This window comes from Penicillium arizonense, assembly GCF_001773325.1.
Source record: "Penicillium arizonense strain CBS 141311 chromosome Unknown PENARI_contig004, whole genome shotgun sequence".
Taxonomy (NCBI): Eukaryota; Fungi; Ascomycota; class Eurotiomycetes; order Eurotiales; family Aspergillaceae; genus Penicillium; species Penicillium arizonense.
In genome coordinates, this window is record NW_019173281.1 from 956,359 (window position 1) to 979,573 (window position 23,215).

The 23,215-nt window shown below is 49.2% G+C and overlaps 10 protein-coding genes across 10 annotated transcripts; 6 read left to right on the plus strand and 4 right to left on the minus strand.

Annotated features, from left to right (window-relative positions):
* Positions 1-206: 206 nt before the first annotated feature.
* Positions 207-2,377, minus strand: PENARI_c004G11264 (uncharacterized protein; the record flags this gene model as incomplete). Its single annotated transcript, XM_022629442.1, has 13 exons — positions 207-297; positions 368-598; positions 657-772; positions 827-882; positions 934-1,037; positions 1,088-1,132; positions 1,186-1,310; positions 1,372-1,477; positions 1,532-1,718; positions 1,773-1,851; positions 1,901-2,039; positions 2,094-2,151; positions 2,206-2,377. 13 exons carry the CDS (start codon positions 2,375-2,377, stop codon positions 207-209), a joined length of 1,509 nt encoding a protein of 502 aa, XP_022491249.1.
* Positions 2,378-3,000: 623 nt separating this feature from the next.
* Positions 3,001-4,683, minus strand: PENARI_c004G06197 (putative FAD dependent oxidoreductase; the record flags this gene model as incomplete). Its single annotated transcript, XM_022629183.1, has 5 exons — positions 3,001-3,795; positions 3,845-3,991; positions 4,049-4,316; positions 4,373-4,498; positions 4,553-4,683. 5 exons carry the CDS (start codon positions 4,681-4,683, stop codon positions 3,001-3,003), a joined length of 1,467 nt encoding a protein of 488 aa, XP_022491043.1.
* Positions 4,684-5,208: 525 nt separating this feature from the next.
* On the plus strand, positions 5,209-6,496 carry PENARI_c004G12014 (TauD/TfdA dioxygenase family protein; the record flags this gene model as incomplete). The annotated part of the gene is made up of 3 exons (XM_022629485.1): positions 5,209-5,652; positions 5,711-6,252; positions 6,307-6,496. 3 exons carry the CDS (start codon positions 5,209-5,211, stop codon positions 6,494-6,496), a joined length of 1,176 nt encoding a protein of 391 aa, XP_022491156.1.
* A 579-nt stretch (positions 6,497-7,075) lies between these two features.
* Positions 7,076-8,054, plus strand: idi1 (isopentenyl-diphosphate delta-isomerase IDI1; the record flags this gene model as incomplete). The annotated part of the gene is made up of 3 exons (XM_022629178.1): positions 7,076-7,331; positions 7,425-7,763; positions 7,819-8,054. The coding sequence occupies 3 exons, from the start codon at positions 7,076-7,078 to the stop codon at positions 8,052-8,054; spliced, it is 831 nt and encodes a 276-aa protein (XP_022490947.1).
* A 286-nt stretch (positions 8,055-8,340) lies between these two features.
* On the minus strand, positions 8,341-9,068 carry PENARI_c004G09595 (DUF202 domain-containing protein; the record flags this gene model as incomplete). Its single annotated transcript, XM_022629354.1, has 2 exons — positions 8,341-8,761; positions 8,980-9,068. 2 exons carry the CDS (start codon positions 9,066-9,068, stop codon positions 8,341-8,343), a joined length of 510 nt encoding a protein of 169 aa, XP_022490726.1.
* A 586-nt stretch (positions 9,069-9,654) lies between these two features.
* Positions 9,655-11,672, plus strand: PENARI_c004G09875 (MATE family efflux transporter; the record flags this gene model as incomplete). Its single annotated transcript, XM_022629366.1, has 2 exons — positions 9,655-10,815; positions 10,866-11,672. The coding sequence occupies 2 exons, from the start codon at positions 9,655-9,657 to the stop codon at positions 11,670-11,672; spliced, it is 1,968 nt and encodes a 655-aa protein (XP_022490661.1).
* A 297-nt stretch (positions 11,673-11,969) lies between these two features.
* Positions 11,970-12,938, minus strand: PENARI_c004G11267 (uncharacterized protein; the record flags this gene model as incomplete). The annotated part of the gene is made up of 3 exons (XM_022629443.1): positions 11,970-12,719; positions 12,780-12,871; positions 12,935-12,938. 3 exons carry the CDS (start codon positions 12,936-12,938, stop codon positions 11,970-11,972), a joined length of 846 nt encoding a protein of 281 aa, XP_022491248.1.
* Positions 12,939-13,642: 704 nt separating this feature from the next.
* On the plus strand, positions 13,643-16,393 carry PENARI_c004G04669 (ATP-dependent RNA helicase DBP10; the record flags this gene model as incomplete). The annotated part of the gene is made up of 1 exon (XM_022629099.1): positions 13,643-16,393. The coding sequence occupies one exon, from the start codon at positions 13,643-13,645 to the stop codon at positions 16,391-16,393; it is 2,751 nt and encodes a 916-aa protein (XP_022491209.1).
* Positions 16,394-18,751: 2,358 nt separating this feature from the next.
* On the plus strand, positions 18,752-20,184 carry sclB (uncharacterized protein; the record flags this gene model as incomplete). Its single annotated transcript, XM_022628928.1, has 2 exons — positions 18,752-19,102; positions 19,150-20,184. 2 exons carry the CDS (start codon positions 18,752-18,754, stop codon positions 20,182-20,184), a joined length of 1,386 nt encoding a protein of 461 aa, XP_022491006.1.
* A 1,423-nt stretch (positions 20,185-21,607) lies between these two features.
* On the plus strand, positions 21,608-22,222 carry PENARI_c004G05336 (uncharacterized protein; the record flags this gene model as incomplete). Its single annotated transcript, XM_022629135.1, has 1 exon — positions 21,608-22,222. The coding sequence occupies one exon, from the start codon at positions 21,608-21,610 to the stop codon at positions 22,220-22,222; it is 615 nt and encodes a 204-aa protein (XP_022490881.1).
* Between the last annotated feature and the right edge of the window lie 993 nt (positions 22,223-23,215).

The window sequence follows — 23,215 nt, forward strand, 5'->3', positions numbered from 1 at the left end:
ATGCATATCCTCGTAGATATGGTATTTACAAGATATCGTCACTGTATTTTTGAGAAGACAAAAAAGCCGTGCAACCGGCAGTTCAGCCATTCGCATATTTGAACTAGGTAAGGGAAGGATTTCGACTACGTATCCTATGTCTGCGCCATGTTCCGGATGCTTAGAGCACGCTTTTACGTGATATTCCTTCACAAAATCCCCCTTACTCAAGCCTTGATAGCCTTTGCATCAAGGGGAGTTACTCCCCCAGAATCCGACGAGCCATCTTCCGTCTCCTCGACTTCATGAGTTTGATTCCTGGTATGCCACGACAAAAGTTAGTAAACTGAAATCAAAAGAGAAACCACATAGTAACTAGAAGACTAACCTCTTCTCCAACCTTTCCTTCTGATGCAAAAATCTGATCACGAAAGTAGTAACAATCAACAGAACAGAAAGAACAGTAACAGCAATAAAGCCCTTCCGATACTCAGGTGCATCAACCTGCTGCCAAACAACAAGGGGCAACCAAGCCTGGAAGACGTAAGCCATCTCATTCATACTTCCAATAACAAGGGATCGTTCCTCATTATCTTCGGAACAAATTTCATGAGCCCAGCTATTATCAATATCAACCATGTTAGAACTTGAAGCTTGGAAACGCTGTGAGGACTTACGCCATCAATAGGCCACTCAGGCCGTATCCGGCCCCGCTGATGATGTAGCATGTCCATTTCCATCCTGTTGGGATGTCCCATACTGCGAGGGATATGTAGCTTATTATGTTGATGCACTGGGGTTAGAGTTAGGTCTGTGTTGTATAGAGGTATAGAGTTGTAGTACTCACAGCTCCGAAGATGATCGGTGGCCAGCGACTGCCGTTTAGTACACTGTCTGATATCCCTGGCATATAGTTAGCATCACCTGAAGGTATTGATAATATGATTAACTCACAGGCATACGCAAGAGTCGTCACAACTTGGACCGCAGGGGTCGTTGTCGGAATGGAGTTGATTTGGCTGACTGAGTATACCGGGTCCGTGGAGTTCTTAAGGTATCTTTGGACGAATTAGAGCAGACTAGTGAGAGCGAATTGATATTCACTCACTGTTGGAAGATGGGCTGACTTCCAGCTGCGCCATTGTTGAAACATCTGGGAATAGGTCAATTTGAGACAGCACTTGTGAATTGGCTTTTGATACTCACATATAAAGGATCGTTAGAAGGTAGATGTGCCACGAAGTAAAAATCTTCTTCAACTTTGACTTTGTGAATGGCGCTCTGTCCTTTCTTCCTTCTAGTTTCATTCGTTTCTGGGCCAACTTCACCTCCTGTTCAACCCTCGAGGTTAGTATTGGCCAGAAGCCGACATGGATGGATGGATATAATCACCTCTTGGCTCAGATACCACGGGCTAGAGATCTCGGGCACATCAGGAAGAATAAAGAAACCACTGATGGCAACTGGCAAGGAGATAACTCCGTCGATGATAAAAAGCCTGATTGGCAAGTTAATGCTTGAACGGAATCCCCAGACCTAGCTTGGTGCTTACCATTGCCAGCCCTTGAAGCCTCCTCGTCCCCCAAGGTTGTAGACTGCATCCATGAGATACCCAGAGAACATACTGGCAATTCCACTGCTGGTGTGGAAGATACAAGACCGTTTCGCTAGCTCATCTTTTCTGTACCACGAGCCAATAATATATTGCATTCCAGGATAGAATGTACTTTCAGCGAGACCTATCACACATTGTTACCAAAGTCTCTTTTAAAACTCGAATCAAGTCAACATACCGACGAAGAATCGTAGAACGTAAAACTGAGTCGGGCTGTTGCACCGAGAAAGTGACATTGTGAGGACGGTCCATAGAAGCTATGAAGGTATAAGCTGAGTGCATTCGTAGGATAAAAAGGAACCTTACCTCCATAGCCGGAATCCAGTATCGCGGCTTGATGCGAGTCAACAATAGATTGCTTGGAATCTCCCCAATCACGTAACCAATGGTCCAACATGTCTGCATATAGTTGAGCTCATTTCCGTACATGCCCAGATCTTCCTTCCTGCGAATAGTCAATATCAACCCCAACATAAGAACAGAAAAAATATATCCCTACATCCCAGAAACAAACGCATTGTTAATATTGATCTGATCAAGATACTTGATAAAATAACCTAAGAAAGGAAAAGTTATAAAAGATCCCAAAGAGGAAACCTGACAGAACTAACCCAACGACGCAAATGTCAGAATAGCCGAATCCAACTTAAACATCAGACGACGCTCCTCGGGAGACTTATCAAAAGTATCCCAGATATAGCTGACCCATTTGCGCTTAGGTTCCTTCTGAACCAGCGTCGAGGGATCGACGTCCGCTTCAATGGCATGGGATTTTGGTGGCATGATACTGTATGTATGTTGCCAACTGACCTCGAAGGGGGTCAAGGTTCCGGAGCCCTTGAAGCATTCTTATAATCCGGAAAAAGACTTAAGATCAAGTCGGAGATTGAGTGGTATGCCACAAACTCCGAGAAATGCTTAATATCTGATTTGGAGATGATACACAAGCTCTGACGTACCAACAACCCTTTCAGGATATAGATAGCCTGGTCGCGTTATTTTTGTGTCGAGCTTTGGTTTATCAGCATAAAAACTGGAGCTAGGGAGATACAAGGGGTCATGGAGGGAGCTGCCTTTCGTTGTGATCGAATGATAGTTGAGCTTGTTCGCGCAATTCCTGCGAGATTGCTCAACATTTCGACGCGCGTAAGCAGTTACTAGCAGTATATACAACCGTGCGGGGATTCGCTGAGTTGTTGTGCTGTTGCCATACTACGCTAGAACAGCACCATCGCTCGTCATACATCTCGGCGATGGTGTGCCACACCCCCCAACTATATGGCATCTCTTTACTGAGATGTTTGACTTGTTCAGTGTCACTTTACTAATGTAACATTGCTGCCTCGATGAGAACATCAAACATGATATAACTTAACTGATCACATGGAGGTTTATATAGAAAAGTATCAAGCAGCTACTTCCACTTTCAAAGGACCTTTGAGAACATTATTCGGCGGAAGCTGCCCAGCAAGCAACAACCGAAGTCTTTCCCTCATCGCAATCCTCTCTTCAATCCAAGTCTTTGTATGACCCTCAATGGGAGGCAAGCCATGAGCTGCCCTCCCAGAATTAACCCATTCCATAAGTTTCTCAACATAAGGCTCCTCCTGATCTTTAAGAGAATGGAAGGCCCGCCCATACCCCTTCTCCTTAATGCGAGTCTCATATTCCTCGCGTAATACCGCAGTAGGTGGAAGCCGAGCGGTTTCCGACAGGAACGCTGCCACGGCGATAGCTTGGAACTCGAATAGAGAGAATGTCGCTGTGTAGAATGGAATACCAACAAATGCGAGTGTCGGATCTGGGATGTAGAAAATGTCTTGGTGTAAGTTGTGGATTTGGGCGCCGTCGGTTACGAGGACTGTGTCGTTCGCTTCCGGTGCGGATATGCTGTGGTTGTTGTATTCGGCTAGGAATGGAAGGGCCATCTGGTAGCCTGTGCACAGGATTATAGTGTCGATGTCTTGTAGGGTTTCTCCAGATTTGAGGGATACAGTCAAAGGTAAGTGTTCGGTTGGAGAAGTTGAAGGGGAGATTTCGAATGAGCCGACTTCGCCGATTCTTTTGGTCTTCTCCGGGAGGGCGGTTTCTGGAAGATCGAAGGCGCCGTTGCGCGTGCTTTGGTAGACTTGATTTGCTGTCGTGCTGATTTCTTTGGCGATATCCAGAGAGGAGACTCCTCCTCCAAGCAGGAGTACATTCTATTCCCAGGTTAGTTAAGTTTGAGATGCAGGAAGGACTCATGATTACCTTTCCCTCAAATCCTTCCGATCTTCGAAAAGCCTTAGAATGATAGATCTTTGCGGGCCATCGGGCTTTCGCCTCAGGGAGTCCCTGGATATCAGGAATAAGAGGCGTATGATAATGCCCCGAAGCAACAATGACAGAGTCATACGTCTGTAGTGGAATTAGTAAATGATATCAACGGACAGAATATTCGGATTGATATCTTACCGCAGAATCCTCGTTCTCGACAATATCTTCATCATTTTCCTTCAACGTACTCCACTTGACCGTCCACGTCGATCCCTCCTTATAGACCTTGGTGACTTGAGCACCATACTTAGTCACATTGTCGACGCCAGCCTTCTTAGCCGTATCTTGGATATAATCCCTAAGGACGAAGTGTCTCACAAAAGGTGCCGTTCCTTTTGGCCAGGTATTGAGCTTGGTCTCTAGCAACGGGGTGGAGACATTATTGGTAAGACTTTCATAGCAGGGCCTGTAAGGAATGAATATATGGTCTATATCAATAGGAGGTGTTCCGTTTCTACTCACCCCGGAGGCGCATGGAGTAATATCTTCCGCTCCTTTTCTCCGCGCTCGTCTTCCACATACTCCTGCGAAGCTGTCGGTCTCGGGGATGGATATTGTGCTTCAATCGGAGTGCGCTTGTCATATAGCCTGCGACCGATTAGCTGATTATTTTCAAAATATCGATTGAATGATTATATTTACCAGACACCACCGGCTGCATGACTTCTTTCAAAGACAGTCACGTCAATCCCAACAGCCAAAAGGTGGCCAGCAGTAACCACCCCGCTGATTCCAGCGCCAATGACCGCAACGCGTTTGGACTTGTCACTCATGATAATTGTAAGTTTGTATGAAAAAGAGAAAAGGGAGATATGGGGATCATCATCTGAACTTACCTTCTAAAAGGTGTCCATGTTAGTGATCTACTCAGGACGCCTCAATATTTCGCCATCGCAGATCTCCACTTAACCTCTCGGCTTTGATCTCGAGATCCTAGATATCGGATCAAGCGGCAATATTTCATAGGTGTCATGCCATGCTTAGAAATACTGATGCGATCGCGATTTATATCGTGGATTGTGAATCTCAGGTTCCCCGCAGCGCAATAGCCGTAAATTTGACGTGAAAGGGCAAATGGTAATAGTAAAGAGGGGCTGCGATGAATCAGAGAGTCGACAATGGTCAAAAATATGCATAAAGGCGTAATGGGTCAGACCGATGATGTGCTCGAATCCCGGTAGATCAACGGTTTCTACGCGGAGTATACAACTCACATTTATCTTATATCATGGATAGTCTTCTCCAGGTAATCATTACAATCAAAGAACAAACATTAGTAAATCGAATTCAGTATCATCATGGCACCTGCTCCTATTGATCCGCGTATCATCGACGTCGCACCGCCTAAGAAAGACACCCTAGAACTCCCCGAGCCTGCACGCGAACGTTTCGAGAAAGCCGGCATCGACTTGAGCAATGGCTACCCGTATCGACCATCTCGTCCTCTTTACCTCGACGACGTTTACAATGTACGAAACGAAGACCGACTCCACGTAGACCCAGGCAGCCGAGCCGATCCCGAGAAGAAGGCCCTCCTTTCTGCAGCGAAAGAAGTCATTCCACTGACTAGACATATCGGAACTGAAATCGTCGGCTTGCAACTGAAAGACTTGTCAGACCAGCAGAAAGACGAGTTGGGGTTGCTGATTGCTGAACGGAGCGTCGTCTTCTTTCGGGACCAGGATATCTCCCCTCAACAACAGAAGGAGTTAGGCGAGTACTTTGGAGAAGTCGAGGTCCATGTAAGTTCTATTCAATCCGTTGTATCAATCAACCACCAACAATATGGTTTTTGTCCAGCCACAAGGACCCCAAGTCCCCGGTGTCCCCGGTGTAACAGTCCTCTGGCCAGCATTATTCGCAGAAGAGCAGAAAGCAAGCTTCCGCCGGCCAGGCGGCGCATCTCGTTGGCACAGCGACCTCGTACACGAGAGACAACCCGCAGGAGTAACACACCTACACAACGACACCGTCCCAACCGTCGGAGGCGACACCCTCTGGGCGAGTGGCTACGCAGCATATGAGAAGCTGTCACCCTTATTCCGCAAATTAATCGACGGTCGGACTGCCATTTACCGCTCTGCGCATCCATACCTCGACCGCAACAAGCCAGAGGAGGGACCGAAGTATGTAGAGCGGGAACATCCTCTCGTTCGTGTCCATCCGGCAACGGGTTGGAAGGCGTTGTGGGTGAATAGGGCTATGACAGATCGGATTGTTGGTCTTGATAAGGCTGAGAGCGATGTCATTTTGAATTACCTGTATGATGTTTATGAGAAGAATCCTGACATCCAGGTGCGCTTTAGATGGACTCCGCGTACAAGTGCGCTGTGGGATAATAGGTTAGTTGGTTTCTTGGGAGTGATGGGTGGTTTATGCTGATTTCTTTTTGATAGGATCACTATTCATAATGCCAGCTGGGATTATGAGGGTTCTCAGCCAAGACATGGGACTCGAGTGACCTCACTGGCGGAGAAGCCTATCTTTGATGCTGATGCTCCTACCCGAAGGGAGGCATTGGGCTTGTTGGGTCCGCAGGAGATTGCAGAGCTGGAGAAGCTGACGAATCTTCTTCAAGTGAAGTGATTATGGCGAGGTTGTGTCAAACTGTCTTTGGGCAACGATATCATTGCTGGACCAACGAAACGGTTGAAATAGTCATGATTCGAGCACTTTGTTCTTATTGAATGCCACGATTGATAATGTCAAGCATTGTTGTAAACCTGGGATATCTGCTGTCAAGTCGTTCCAATTCATAATTCTAGTTCGTTAGCTTCGAGTAGGGTATGTTTATCTTTGTACTAGGTTGCAAACGATTCGCGTTGTATATATCGCATTGCAATTGGGCTTTACAACCCCAGATAGGGGTCTGGGCTTCGTTACTTGCTGCGGTCTCTGGAGGCCAATGTGGAGATAGAAACGGCCGGGGTTTACGCCCGTACCCCGTGGTCAAACAGTACAGCAGGGCAAGTGTAAGCTTATCAATTGACAATGATCCAGCAATGGGTATGTATATGTAGGTGCAAGAGGGAATTGAATTGTTGAGGCGATCAATCACATTGGTCCCTGGGGCAAATCTGCCGATCCTTGCCGCCTTCCCCAACACCCTTGGCTTTTTTGTTGCTCCTGACCTCCTTCTCTTTACTAAACTTCCATTACGCCAAAATGAGCACAACGACTACAAGTACAACAATGACACTGAACAGTGTACCCGAAATCACGGCGGACAACGTCGCCACCCTCTTCCCTGAGGTCGACACATCGCTGGCTCGCGAAATTCTCCCTACCAGCCAAACACAGACCGCGCGCGATGCCGGCGAGCTCGAGGGCTACGACGAGGAGCAGGTGCGCCTGATGGACGAAGTTTGCATTGTCCTGGATAACAATGACCGACCCATCGGCAGCGCCAGCAAGAAACTCTGTACGTTGAACTCAACCCCAGACTCCAAATGGCGGGGTAGTGGTGGGCATAAGCCCCTGCGAATGAATTAATACTGACGGTCATTATTGACAGGCCACTTGATGACCAATATTGACAAGGGTCTCCTTCACCGTGCTTTCTCTGTTTTCCTGTTCGACTCCAACAAGCGCCTGCTGCTTCAACAGCGCGCCTCCGAGAAGATCACCTTCCCCGATATGTGGACCAACACCTGCTGCTCACACCCCCTTGGAATCCCCGGCGAGACAGGCGCTGAGTTGGATGCTGCAGTTATGGGAGTGAAGCGTGCCGCGCAGCGCAAGCTGGACCACGAGCTTGGTATTAAGGCGGAGCAGGTCCCGCTGGACAAGTTCGAGTTCTTCACGAGAATTCACTACAAGGCTCCCAGTGATGGCAAGTGGGGTGAGCACGAAGGTATGCCACTGATACAAGATTGACTCGAGTCGATTGGGTTCTGACTTTATTCCAGTGGACTATATCCTCTTCATCCAGGCCGATGTCGACCTGGCCCCCAGCCCTAACGAGGTCCGTGACACTACCTACGTTTCGGCCGACGAGCTCAAGACCATGTTCGAGCAGCCCGGCTTGAAGTTCACCCCGTGGTTCAAGCTGATCTGCAACTCGATGCTATTCGAGTGGTGGAGCCACTTGGGCACCCCGGCTCTAGAGGCGTACAAGAACGAGCAGGAGATCCGTCGCATGTAAACGACCTGGAGCATATATTGCGTTTTTGGTTCTGCTTTCTTTTCGGTCATATGCATTTCGGCATTCCCTTTACGTGACTCATGGAATTGATACCTCAGTCTGTTTTGTCAACCCCTAATTTAGAAAATATCTCGGTATATCTTGAATAAATATGCAGCATTTCATGTTAACGTTTTAATCTCATTCCCGGAAAGTAGGAACAATAATAGTATGCAATGGATATCAACAAGACCAACGCCAACGCTAATGGAACAAAACAACAAACCCAAATCAACCAAGGAACCCCTCACTGCTGCGGGTCCGTGGACAAGAACAAAATACAACTCCCAAGAATAACAGTACCAACAACCGTAAAAACAACCTGCGTCTTCCACCCACTCTGCACCAACGCCGCCTTCCGCGCATACTTCATAACAGTCCGCGAGTAATTGAAAAACCCATTAGCCAAACAGGTAAGACTAAGAATCCAAAAGATAATACCCAGCGGCAAAGCCATACGCTTCTCAAGACCGGTAGGCTGATCGCGGAAATGGAAGGAGATGATGATCGCCAGCGACACGACCGCTAGATAAATTGATAGTCGGAGCCATGAGAGGAATGTGCGCTCGTTGGCGCAGTGGTCGCGTGCATCTGAGGTGCTGTTTTCGAAGAGGAGAGCACCGCAATATGGGCGCGAGAGAAAGATGTGGCGTTGGGATTCGATGTGGCTGGGTGGCTTGTTAGTGGATATAAACATGGACATTAATATTAACACGTGTGGGGTGGGTATGGGGAGGAAGCATGTCTATCCGTCTGGAATTCCAACTCCGGACCACCACCCATGGGGGACGTGGTATGGAAGAGTTTGGAAGGTGACTGGATGCAAGGGACTCCGCCACCATGTTTCCCGTTTTGGCAGAGAGGGTCTCGGGTTTTATGCACTTACTCTTCGACCAGGACTGGCTTGGCATGAACTGGATTGATCAGCGGGTTGAAGGGTGGTCGAGTGAGAGCACTCGTCCTTGCTTGAGACATGATTGCTTAATGAAGCTGAAACTGGAGCTTGGAAGCTTTGGTCACAGTTGGAGAGAGGAGGCCTGAGGGTAGTCATGTGATGTGGTCTATACCGTTTTCGGCATGATGTCACGAACTTATGCAGTGCAACTTGTTAGATGCATATAGACATGGATGTGCACAGATGCAATATTTTATTAGGTAATGTTTGGCTGACCAGGGTTCAAAGTTCTGTATGTCGATCATCGAGGCATCAGCTTGTCGGTGGGTCTTTATCGGTGGGGTGCTTTGAGTTCAACGCGTTGACAATTGGAGGCGGAACGGTAGATAGACAAATGGATCTCGGGATCTAGATAGATTAGGGTAATCTCATACGAGTTGACTCATCCCTTGTCAATTGTTAGCTGATATAGGTGTGTGGGGCTGTACCTACCTATCTGAACACTACAAATACTGCCTGGGCTCCGCTTCTTAACTTCTCCGCTTTTTGCTTTTTGTCCTTTGATACTTCGCGTGCCGACTTCAAGCTTCAAGTCAAACGTGTTTGACTCCAAAGGATGTGGCCATAGACAGTACCATAGACCAGTGCTACCCCGTCTCTCTTATCATGGCCCGCAACATCCGCTCGGTGGACGCCGCCGAGCATCAGAGCCCATTCAGCCGGTCCTTCACCGCCAGCTCGCCCATCGCCGCCTCAGCAATTGCTCGAGATCTAGCAGAATATAGCGACGAGGACAACACCTCCACCGATGTAATATCCGATTGTTCAACCGCTCGCCCGCCCGGCAGCTGGACCGGCACCAACCCCCACTCCCTAGCAGGGTCATATCGGCGGCCCGGACACTTCACGTCCGTCAGCCATGCGACCGTAATTCCCAACAACGGGGAGCAGCAGCCTCTCTCACAGAGCGAGCGCGAACAAGCCATCGAAGAAGAGCGAAACCTACTTAGCGACAACCATGTAATCCCGCCCGAGCATGCACATGGCAAGGCCCATGGCTTACAGCGCAAGGTCAGCGGCCTACTATCCGCAGCTATCGGCCAGGGAAGGGTCTCCCGACGACCGAGTGCCTCGTCGCGACGCTCCCCAAGCAGGGAAGCTGAAACGGGCCCGGTATCAAACGAGACCACGGCTCTCCTGCAGGGACCTGCAGACACCGAGGACACCGAAATGGACTTAGATGAAATTGACCGCAAATGGGAGGAAGCTGTTGCTGCAGGCCTGATCCAAACCACGTGGCAGCGCGAAGCAAAGGTCATTGGCAAATACTCGTTACCACTGATGGTCACATTCTTGCTGCAGTATTCACTCACTGTAGCTAGTATCTTTACCATTGGTCATTTGGGGAAAGAGGAGCTTGGTGCGGTCAGTTTGGCTAGTATGACTGTCAGCATTACAGGTAATGCGGTTTACTCGGGTCTGGCGACGAGTTTGGACACTCTGTGTGCTCAAGCGTATGGGTCTGGCAAGAGGAAGCTGGTAGGCTTGCAGATGCTGCGAATGGTATTTTTCCTTTGGGTTATTACCATTCCCATTGCAGTTCTTTGGTATTTCGCCGACCATATCCTTGCGAAGATTGTGCCTGAGAAGGAAGTGGCTGCGATGGCTGGTCTTTATTTGAAAGTGGCTCTCTTGGGGGCTCCTGGGTATGCTTGCTTCGAGAGTGGTAAGCGTTACCTCCAGGCTCAGGGTGTGTTCTCTGCCTCGCTGTATGTTCTGATTGTGTGTGCGCCGCTAAACGCTTTCCTCAACTGGTTCTTTGTCTGGGTATGTGTCTTTCCTTGACTGTTAATGGGGACGATGCTGATTTCTTATAGAAACTTCAATGGGGCTTCATCGGCGCTCCAATCGCCGTTGTTATCACAGAGACCCTTCTTCCCATCTGCTTGTTCATATACGTCTATTTCAAAGTAGGATCCGAGTGCTGGTGCGGCTTTACCACACGCGCATTCCAAAATTGGGGCCCAATGATCCGACTCGCACTCCCGGGCTTGATCATGGTGGAGGCAGAGTGTCTCGCATTCGAAATTCTGACGCTAGCATCCAGCTATCTCGGGACATCGGAACTAGCAGCCCAATCCATCCTGGCAACAATCTCCAGTATTACATGGCAGATTCCATTTCCACTGTCTATCGCTGGTAGCACGCGAGTAGCAAACCTGATTGGAGCCACGTTGGTCGATGCAGCCAAGATCTCTGCAAAAGTCAGCTTCTATGGAGCAGCCATCGTTGGTATTTTCAACATGGTTCTTCTGTCAAGTTTGCGATCTTACATCCCCAGGCTATTCAGTTCAGATCCCGAGGTTGTTGATATCGTGGCACAGGTTCTCCCCCTCTGCGCAGCGTTCCAACTCTTCGATGCCCTCGCAGCGAATTGCAATGGTATTCTCCGTGGATTGGGTCGTCAAGAAGTGGGCGGTTACGTTCAGCTCTTCCTTTACTATGTGGTTGCCATGCCCATCAGTATGGGAACGACTTTTGCTTTAGACTGGGGCGTCATGGGATTATGGACTGGTGTTGCCCTTGCTCTTGGGCTTGTTTCCATCGTCGAGGGGATCTTTATCAGTCGAGCTAATTGGAATCGTTCTGTCGAGGAGGCTATTCTAAGGAACGAGCTGACTTGATTTGATCTCTAGAGTTGATATGATACGAGATGGTCGATATGACATATGACCGTTCGCAACGGTATGTTCATTTGCATGATTTCAGCACATACGTTCTTGTTCGACCTGATGCATCAGCGGTGGCTAGATTGATTCTATTTCTGTTTCTTGTTTTCAGTACATGTCTTTACCAAAACCGACGGAAATACAATGGAAATAGAGTAGTTCACCTCCCCAGAAAGTTATGTTATAAAAGATAGATCATGATATCATTGGAGTCTGAATGTGACTTTTGAAGATGACAGACAAACCACCACCTTAGTACTCGAGGATAGCCCAAGTCTGCTCATCCATAGTAGAGAAGATAACACCAGCACCGAGCAACTCCTCACCAGCCTTAGCAACCTCCGTAGCAGGCAGGTTAAGCTTGGAAGCAATAACCTGCATATGTAAACCAGTATCATCCTGCGGCTCAGTCCGAAGCAACGAATAAATCTTCTTAGCAACAGGCCCCATAGAAGCAAGAGCCTTATTCTGCCCAGCGCCATAATCATCCGCACCACCCATAACCGCATCACCCCCAGCACCAGCCGCACCTCCAGCAGGGGCACCAGCACCACCAGGCGGACCACGAGTAAAGAACAAATGAACAGCAGTAGCCTCCAGCAAATGAACATGCAACTCGTTAATATTCGACAAGGGCCGCACACTATGCGCACCAATGTATCGCTTGTTCCCGAAAGACTTGACGGAGCCAAATACGCGCGCGTACCCGTTGAGCTCGAGCTCGCTCTTCCCATCGCCGGGAGCCTTGCCATCGTCCGTGTCCATGTTATCGGCCGTGGTGGAGTCGACCCATTTCTTGACTTCGATTTCGCCGGTGCCGTCGTCGATTTTGTAGGTCACGTTTGTGCTCTGCGAGCTGATGTTTCGCACTTGGCCTATGAAGAGGACGTTGGCTACGTCTGCTCCGTCCACTTGGAAGGGTGCTTCCGGGAATGGTTGCGAGGCGTCCAGAACTTGCTTGACTGTTACCGGGCGGAGGGTTTTGTTGTCCCGGTCTCCGGTCTGTGGAATTGATTTTTAGTTGGGGTTTGTCAGGTGGGTGTGCTTGGGATGTTGTGTTACCTTTCCTCCTGCAGGGCTGTTCGTCTCGCCTGGCATGAAGCCTCCGCCGCCGCCGCCGCCGCCAAATGAGTTGTAGTTATTGTATCCGCCGTCTGGAGAGAGTGTTAGATTGAGTGTGTGGGATTTGGGGTGTTGGATTGAGGGTAAATACATACCCATGATGTGGTGTTGAGATGGGGAAAATTGAGGTAGAGAGTGACTCCAAACACCATTTTACTCAATTGGGAGCGTGTTGCACGCGTCGCGGGGTGTTCTGCCGTGTCTGACCGCTTTCACTTTACTGAGGTCTGCCTACTTTGATGTCTTTCTGTACATGTATTCTTTTTATAAAGACTGTATTTAGGCTATTTATGTACACAAGCCATGTTCATAAATTACTTCGAATTTTACTTGGAGACTCTAACGGACTCATCTTCGTCTCATGTTTGTAATTGCTATCATATAACCCACACTTCTGATTCTTTGAAGGTACAATGTATGATAGTAAAGATCTAACCAGTTTATTACCAGCCTTCAATATACCCCTCGAGAAAACAACACAATCTTATCGTAAGTTGGCGACAGCATCATCCTCGTCCTCGATGTATAGAAAGATCATTTGGTTCAGACTCGGTAGATTGTTGATCCGGCATTCACCGCCTTCGTTTCTCTCAACTTTTTTTTTGCGGCGATCGAAACACGAGATAAGCGACTCGACTTACGCTTCAGTTGTTGAAGCTTGTGCGCAGTCGAGGAATTGTCTGTGGGATACTTTCGTTAATCCTCATACGATTGTCAACTTTGTACTCCCTCCGACGTTGATGCGTCGACCTGTTTAACGCTTATCACCGCATTTCTTCCGCCTTAGTCGGCATACCGCAACAATGCCTCGCCGCGAAGCCTCCCCCGCAGAGTCGGAGAACGAGTTTGACATTACCAGCGCTCTTTTCCAACATGACAGCGATTCCGACGACGGCGCAAAGCCCCAGGCCCGCCAACAGAAGCAGAAGCCTGCTCCCCGGCAGGATCTCGATTTCCTCGGATCGGACGATGATGGCGATGCAGCCTTCATTGCAGGCCAGCAAGCATCTGCTAACCGAAAAGGATCAAGTCTGAAGGGTCGCACTGTGAAGAAGGGTGGTGGTTTCCAGGCAATGGGTCTTAACATGACCCTGCTCAAGGCCATTTCCCGGAAGGGATTTTCCGTGCCTACTCCGATTCAGCGTAAGACCATTCCCGTTATTATGGATGACAAGGATGTCGTGGGTATGGCCCGTACTGGTTCCGGAAAGACTGCGTCGTTCGTTATTCCCATGATTGAGAAATTGAAGAGCCACAGCACTGCGTTCGGTGCTCGTGCTTTGATCATGTCCCCGTCTCGTGAACTGGCTTTGCAAACTATGAAGGTTGTCAAGGAGATGGGACGTGGAACGGATTTGAAGACTGTGCTCCTGGTTGGTGGTGACAGTCTGGAGGATCAATTCGGGATGATGGCCAACAACCCCGATATTGTTATTGCGACACCTGGTCGATTCTTGCACTTGAAGGTTGAAATGGATCTTGATCTATCCAGTATCAAGTATGTCGTCTTCGATGAAGCTGATCGACTTTTCGAATTGGGTTTCGAAGCCCAGCTTAACGAGATTATGCACGGATTGGCTGCCACCCGTCAGACTTTACTATTTTCTGCTACATTGCCCAAATCCCTTGTGGAATTCGCCCGGGCTGGTCTCCAAGAGCCCTGTCTGATCCGTCTGGATACGGAAAACAAGATTTCCCCTGATCTACAAAACGCATTCTTCGGAGTCAAGTCATCAGACAAGGAGGGTGCCCTTCTACACATTCTGCACGACGTCATTCAAATGCCCACCGGACAGACCGAAATTGGCCACATGCTCGAGCAAGAACGATTAAACCCGACCCGCAAGCGCAAGAGGTCTGACGTGCGAAAGCCCAGCGGCTTCAAGGAGTCCCCGACCAAGCACTCGACTATTGTGTTCGCCGCCACCAAGCACCACGTCGACTACCTTTACTCTCTTCTGCTCGAGGCAGGATTTGCGACCTCCTACGCTTACGGTTCGCTTGATCAGACGGCTCGCAAGGAACAAGTTCAGAACTTCCGATCGGGTATCTCAAATATCCTAGTCGTAACCGACGTTGCCGCCAGAGGTATCGATATTCCCGTCCTTGCCAACGTCATCAACTACGACTTCCCCTCCCAGCCTAAGATCTTCATTCACCGTGTCGGTCGTACTGCTCGAGCTGGTCAAAAGGGTTGGAGTTACAGCCTCGTTCGCGATGCCGATGTCCCCTACCTTCTGGACCTTCAACTGTTCTTGGGACGTCGATTGGTTGTTGGCCGTCAGTATGGCACTCAGGTCAACTTCGCCGAGGACGTAGTTGTGGGCACATTGTCTCGTGATGCGTTGTCTCGCAATTGTGAATGGGTCAACAAGGTTCTGGATGAGGATACCGACATCTACGGACAGCGACAAGTTGCCGGAAAGGGAGAGAAGCTCTATCTGCGCACCCGTAACTCGGCTTCTGCAGAAAGTGCGAAGCGGGCCAAGGAGGTCGTCTCCTCAGACAACTGGGCTGCAATCCACCCTCTCTTCAACGATAAAACAAGCGATCTGGAGAACGAGCGTGAGAACATGCTAGCCCGCATTGGTGGATACCGGCCCCAGGAAACCATCTTCGAGGCAAACAACCGCAGAGGTGGAAAGACCGACGATAACGTTGCCGTCGATACCATCCGACGAATTCGTACATCTGTTGAGACCAAGAGAAAGCGCGCCGATGCTAAAGCGGAGGCCGAGCTTTCCGCACTCGGCATGCCGACTGGCGAAAATGGGGAGATGGAGGATGAGGACATGCCTGATCAACCCGGTGAGAACATGTCCGAGGCATCTGATGACGACCTCGAGGTCACTTTCGGCGCCTACAACAAAAAGAACACAGACCAAGGACCCAAGAACCCTCTCGCCTCATTCCAGAACCCCGACTACTTCATGGGCTACACGCCTAACAACAACGACATGGCGGAAGACAAGGCTTACGGTGTTCACTCTGGTACCAACTCCAACTTCGCCCACGAATCCCGTAGCGCAACCATGGACCTGAACGGCGACGAAGGCAAGCGCGGTTTCGCGGAACCCCGTACAATGATGCGCTGGGACAAGCGACACAAGAAGTATGTTGCTCGCCAGAACGACGAGGACGGATCCAAGGGAACTCGCCTTGTCCGCGGAGAGAGTGGAGCCAAGATCGCGGCCAGCTTCCGTAGCGGTCGCTTCCAGGCCTGGCAAAAGGGCAAGCGGGCCGACCGCCTGCCCCGCGTTGGCGAGGCTGAGAAGCCTGGCAGCATGTCCCAGGTCAACTCTCGTCACGCCACCGGCCGCTTCCGTCACAACCAGGACCGTGCGCCTAAGCGTGCTGATCCTCTGCGTGGTGACTACGACAAGATGAAGAAGAAGAATGAGGCTGCGCGCGAACGCCAATTCGACAAGATGGGCGGTGCGGCATACGGTGGAAAGAGCGAGATTCGGTCTACGGATGATATTCGCAAGGCGCGTAAGCAGAAGCAACAGCGTCGCGATAAGAATGCCCGGCCGACAAAGAAGGGAAGAAGATGATCATGTTTATTGGAGAGGATTTTGTAGAATAAAATGTCTATATTGCAGAGATACCACAACTGTGTCTTGTCTTTTATGTTTTATGTCTGATCGATCCGGGATTTAGGAACTGACTATGCTCACCACATGGAAGATACGAAGGCAAGTTGTAAATGCAGCCAATGGACCACCATGCGGACTATCACGTTTAAATGAGCCCTGAGCTGATCCCGAAGATGTGATAACGGCCCAATCCCGGCACTCGGACCCTCCAGTAAGCCAACTAGGAGCTAACTAGTTAGCCTATAACTTGATTGCGGAGCATGTGAGGCCTTTAAAATGAGAACGTTGACACTAGGAGAATTCCTCGCCGAATATTCTCCGCTCTTATCGGCGAATTCTGACGTGAACACCCTAAATGCCTAAGTGTAAATAGTTCCGTACTCCACTAATGAACGGGTTTTCACAGTTAGTTTGGCACTAGACTAGGAGGGGTAGGAGTAGCAATAATGTGATTGGCATTCACCCAGCGTACAGACTATTTAATCCTGCATGAACGGGGTGACAGACCCCTTGCTGCTCCGCGTGCCGTATGTTCCACACCCCTTTTCCCTAGATCCTAAGGAATATTAGATTATTGTCCCGAGGATCTGGCCATCTCCCCCTGATACCCTGTTCTAAGGTATATTGTTTATATTGTAGGGGTCTGGATTCCTCCTCCTCAAGGGATGATCAGCATTACGCACACGCAGAGGGCAGTGTGATCGCCCAAAGGCGCAGAAGGCTGCAGCCACATCTGCCGGGTGCCCCGGAAAATAAAGTAGGCATTCCTCTCCCCCCCTTGACCTCTCTCCTTTACAGCAATGGTTGGGGTTGCACATCAAACAATAAACGGTGGGTACCACAGCCCGTATAGTACTGCGAGACTAGCTTCGGCATGATTTGCCTCGCAAACTATTCCCAGATAAATAGGAAATAAAAGAAAATAAAATGGGAAAAAGTCCCAGCAGCAAAACTGGTGCCTACCCTGTGAGACCTTTCTATCTGATCTGCGGACTGTAACCGTAACCCCTAGCCCGGGACATAAACGCCGGGATTTGCCCAGGTGGGTCGGAGAATAATAGAGAAGCTTGAAGGGAGTGGAGTATGCCAAATTATTAGTTTGCTCTATTATTCAGTCTCTAACAGGCCAGCTTCTGAGAAGAAAGAGCATGAAAAAGCGGAGGGGCGAAGAAACACAGAAACACACCTTGCCCTAATTTACAGGTGAACAGTCAACTCTGTATAATTGAACATTCTCCGATTGCAACCCCCATTAAGCGCCCCCTCCTTAAAGTTATAGTTACATAGGATGCTATATATTGGGAAGTAATACCCTGTATCAATACAAGGAAAAGTACATGTCAAACGGAATGCATAGTCCCCCGCCCACACTATTGGCAATGGCTGCGGGCGCCGACGTCGATCCGCAAATCTTCCTTGCTTCCCCGGCCCTGATTGGCATAGAGAATTTGATTTAATTTCTTGTTTGGAACGAACTTCTCCCTTTCCCAGAGGGAGAGATCCCGTTCACTGACTCAATACTTAGGGGATATACCGTTGACCATTCGATCGGAGATCAACTAGTGCGGCACCGACCATGTATAGACCCGCCCACTTTATTCTGTAACTATTGAACGCCTTCGTATCTAGTACTACGAGTACTGGAATACTCGAGTACTCCAAGACTCTACAATACCACAGGAGCTCTCCGTGGGGGTGTTATCCGGCTCCTTTGGGAGAGCTGCAGGTATAGTTCACCGTTTCTTCTCTAGGGGAACGTGGGACGTGTGATCAAGACACAGAGGCAAGGCGTGGGGTCCCTTGATCCTAGCTCGATGATCGACCGCCATGCAATAACTTGCCCTGTGGGAGACATGCGCTATGAGAACCCTGCTGTCATGATCTGGAAATCTCCCGCTGATCGATGCAGTCTATTTTCTGACTCCTCCAATAGCGGATCTCTCTACCCATTGATTATAAGCTCGAGTGGTCCTGAAGCTCGATGACGACCGCATATTGACCTTTTCCCTCCTTCCTCCTACACCGCTGCTGCTTCTTTTCCCAATCAGATATGATGCCCCAAGCGGAACTCATAGGTCCTTGAAGTATCCGGGGACACAGGACCTAAAAAGAAAAGAGAAAAAACAAAAGAAGCATCTGCCCCGTGGGCCTATTTCTTTTCCTGCCCGACGCCCGATGCAATCACTCGTGCTTCACCCCCCGAGCCTCACTACCTCTCAGTTCGGACCCCGATTCAACTCGGACCCAGAGCGGCTGTTGAATCGTTCTTGGTCTCCGAATGGTCATAGCCCCCGGGCTCCTCTTCCCCGTCAATCTATGTCTGGCTCTCCTCCAGAGGAGCCCTCGGAGCCATCCGCAGAGAAGCCTTTACATCCTACAGATCGGTCCGGACCTGTCCTTGCCCAAGACGTATCGCATGTACCCCAGCCACTGCCACGACTGCCGTATGAACAGGGGCCGGTATATTCGGGATCTCCCCGGCTCCCTGGGGCTCCATATCCACTCCCGGCACTAGAAACTACTCCAACAGCAGCGCGCTCACTGGCGCAGAAATCAACCCGGCGTACCAAAGCCCATGTAGCATCGGCCTGTGTCAATTGCAAGAAGAAGCATCTCGGATGTGATTCAGCTCGTCCATGTCGAAGATGTGTCCTGGCTGGCAAAGCTGTATGTTCCAAACCCATTGCACCCAAACCCTAACTAACAGCCAACAGTCGACATGTGTGGATGTCACACATAAGAAACGAGGAAGGCCTCCGCTGAAAGCAGAGGACTCGTCACTGCGGTCTTATACCACGCATCTAGAGAACCCAGCTATCCCAGCCGAGGCCCAACCAGCCATACAAACTCGCCGGACAGTCATGCATCGGCACACTGCTTCACGAGAACTAAGACCCATGACCGATCTCCAAGGACTGGATGCAAGCCCAGCACGAACGCCACACCGCTGGTCTGCCTCGGTATTCCCTCTAACCCGGCCTATGGATCCCTCTCCCATCCCAGGCGTGAGTCGACGACCATTCTCTTCATCCGAACAAGCCCATTCAGCTCCGACCCATCCACCGGCATATTTCCCCATGGCAGGCGGATTCAACCCAGCACTCAAAGTCAGCACAATGACCGGCATGGAGCGACGATTCCCAACATACGGCGTACCAGCATTACCACCACCAACTTCACCCCCACAACACCAACCCCCGCCAGTCGGAGTCCCCTATCTCCCATACACAGAGTCACCAAACAGCGCAACCCGCCCATCAATTAGTGACCCCCGAGTCCCACAAACAGTCTCTCCAAGAGACTCTTACAACATCGAATCCCCAGTCCGACTGCCCCCAATCCACCAAGCAACAGCAGGATCAGGACCGCCTCCCCCTCCCCACCACGTCCATCGTTTAAGCGATCCATATCCAACCTCATGGGCCATTCCAGGACGAGACGAAAGCCTCTACGAACCACGGCCCATCGCACTTCACAGATCCGCAGGCCCGACATTCAACTATTCCCTCCCACACCAACAGACACATACACACGCATATCCACACCAACGCTCCACGTCCATCACAAGCTCTATGGATCCCGTACCACGACATCTAGGCCCAGTGGAGCTACCATCCCCAATCCAAATGGCAGCAGGTGTTTCACCGTCAATGCCACGGGCAGAAGCACCCCCATCGGAACCAGAGGGAGCAAAGAATAGACCTGTCAAACGGCGCAAGATGGCGCTAGATGATATGGTAAATGGTTAATACGGAGTCCTGAAACCCCCGTATCGACTTTTTCCCCCTTTTCTTTATTGGCTTTTGCACCTTGATCCCCGATACCATATGGAGGCTGGTGTCCTTCTTGTATTGTATAATTCTATCCTGACTCTATTCCCTGTAGCAGGGTCTACAGGGGACTAATAATATGCTATGCTATGTCCCATGATGAATGGGACATTGATCGATGCGAGACATCGATTTGATCTATCGACGGTAGTTTTGGGATTTTGAATTATCGTTCTCGTTTCTCATTTCTTGTTTCAAGATGCAGGACATGAAAAGTCCCTCTCATTCCCGGGGTTTTGTTTTTGTTTTTGTTTTCGTTTTGTGTTGGTTTGTAACTGGATATCCCATCCGCATTGTTATGTCTGCTGCGTGCAATTCTCGCTTCCATCAAAATTAGCGAGATGTCGGCTTTGATTAGTTTGGTTTGGCTTGGTCTTGTTTTGTTACTTCTGTCTTTCTGCCTGTCTCAAAAAAGTTGGAGCTGGGCAGGAAGGTAGTTGATCTCGATGATTCCCCTTTGTCATGATTCCCTTTGTTCTTTCCTTTAATTATATGCAGAGCGTGAATCCATTTTGCTAGTCACTTTATTTGCACCTGAGTGCTGAGCAGCAGAAATGTTGCTTTTGTTGCCTTGCGATGTAACTATATATTCTAGACATGTTTCCGTCATATTGTAGCACCAGCTGTACAATCTTTACCTATATATGTTGAAGCCACTTTAAGTAACAAAAAGTAGTCATGTCCCTGAAAGAATATCGAGATGTAAAATTTCCAACATTATTCTGGTAGGATTTGAGACGATGCGTAACGAAACCAGGCACGACACGCTTGTTAAACAAGCCATCTGTTAGCTATACCAAGAACTTAGAATCCGGAACTCTAGGTTTTGCCGCAGTTTTCCCAGAACAAACTCGGATTACCTGTTTTCCTGAACTTCTCCCGACAGGTTGGCCGATATCAACTAAATAGCAATATATACCATGTGATGATACCAGAAGTGAAGTGGATGCCATTCAGTCAGAGGTGGGATACCATCAAGGATGCACCAAACTCCATATTGGCGGAGTAGAAAGATCACTAAGATTCTCCAGGCTGTGTAGCCTGGCTTTGAATAAAGGGCTCGGTTGGAGAAGAATAATCCGTTCTGGAGCCATATGGCCGATGCCATATGGCTGACCAAATTATTTGCACGTCATACCCCTGTAATGAGGGATTTTGTGAGGGACCAAACTCGGGTCCTCATGCGTACGGGTCATAGAACCAACAACATGGTCATTCTGCTCTCTCAAATACCAGGACACCATCAATAAAGGCCACATCATCCAGTTCATTGAAGGAACCGGTGGGCGACAAATCCGATACCCCATCCGACAAACCTTAAGCACAAGAGCCAGCAAGCAAAATGCCCGCTTTTTTCGAGGTCCGGCCGTTCCACGGTCATCGTGATGGATATGAAGATCCCAGGGATTTCATTGAAGACATAGAGATCGCAACTCGCCGAGATTATGCTAGCCAGATCGCAGCAAATCCAGCGCTGAAAAGGGTCCAAAAGCCAGAAACACTTTCAGAGGAACAGCGAGAAATCTACAACGAAATGCAGCAAGTTTCTCGGTTGCTGTTCAGGCAAGGGATCAGAGGGCGAGCTGAGGCGTGGTACATTCGGCTCGACAGATCGGTCAAACAGGACTGGGACCTTCTGAAGAATGCTTGTCTGACAGGATTTGCCCTTCCGGAAGAGTCTCAGTTCGCATCCATCGCTCGTATGGAAGAATTGTACGATGCCACAAAACAGGGTCGAGATGAAAAGATCACTACTTACCTCGAGAGAGCCGATGACTTTCATGCGCAATACGGACCTCAGAAACCGTACTTCGGATGGAAGGTTGTTTCTGGCCTGACGGACCAGCAGAAGACCTCAATCATTCTCTTCCACATGCGTCAAGAAAAGACAATCGACTACCCGTCCGCAAGACAGATGATCGTCCATGCCTACGCTGGAGCGAACAATCCATTCTAGCCTGTGAGCCAGGAGCCCGCCGCAGAACCTTAATTTCTTATGTCAAAGAAGGCACGATCATCGTTCCCTAGGCATAAGTTCAATAGGCGTGCTAGAGATGTATCTATCCTACCGAACGAGGTCGCTTAAGTGACGGTCGACTGTCACTGAGGATGGCGGCGCTGTGGAGGAACGAACCGCAAGTTTAGGAGAGTCGAGAGTTTAGGGGGATAAGCGAGAAAAAGGCTGAGCGGGAGAGGTTAAGAGAAATTAAGAGGGGGACTTGGTCCCTATATGTTTCAGGAAAACCCTGAAATCGAGCTTTCTTATACGACGGGCCTAAGTGAGGTGCCTGGTATGATTATAGTTTCATGAACATTCCTCATGGTCAAGTTTGTTATTGCAAGATAAAATATTCCAGGACCTGTTATATAGCCAGGCAGTTGTCTAGCACACATCTAAGATTCGTATATCACCGGTAGTCGTCCTAGAGCGCTCATACCACCACGACTTCCAACTGCTATTGATCCGGGATCAAAATAGTGGATGTCCACAACTTCTCTTTTACATTAGACCGGAGCTCACAAAATCATTCCTTAGTAAGACAGAATCGTAAGAAGCTTCTACCTACTTATCTGTTTCTACTCCTTCCCCATTCCTTTTTTTATTAAAGCGTTGTTTCTTACCCGATGTTAACTTAATCTCCCCACAATACCTAGTCGTTACGCTTTGTACCCAAGTATGTTTGCTACCGTAGTAGTACTCCATTGTGTAACTATTTTGTGTTGATCATCGGAGAGTGGGAAACACTGTATCCCAATACCGGTGCTTGGCTCATTTTTCACCCATCATCTGATACGTAACTCCCATTTTTGATGCTCTAGAAAATATGTAAAGCCAGATAGGCGTTCCAATGTCCGCTTGCAAATTGCATAAGCGGAAAAGACACGAAAGGTGAAATCGGGTAGAAAGTAAGAAAAGAAAGGACGGTTAAACTGTCAAAAGTAAAAGCAG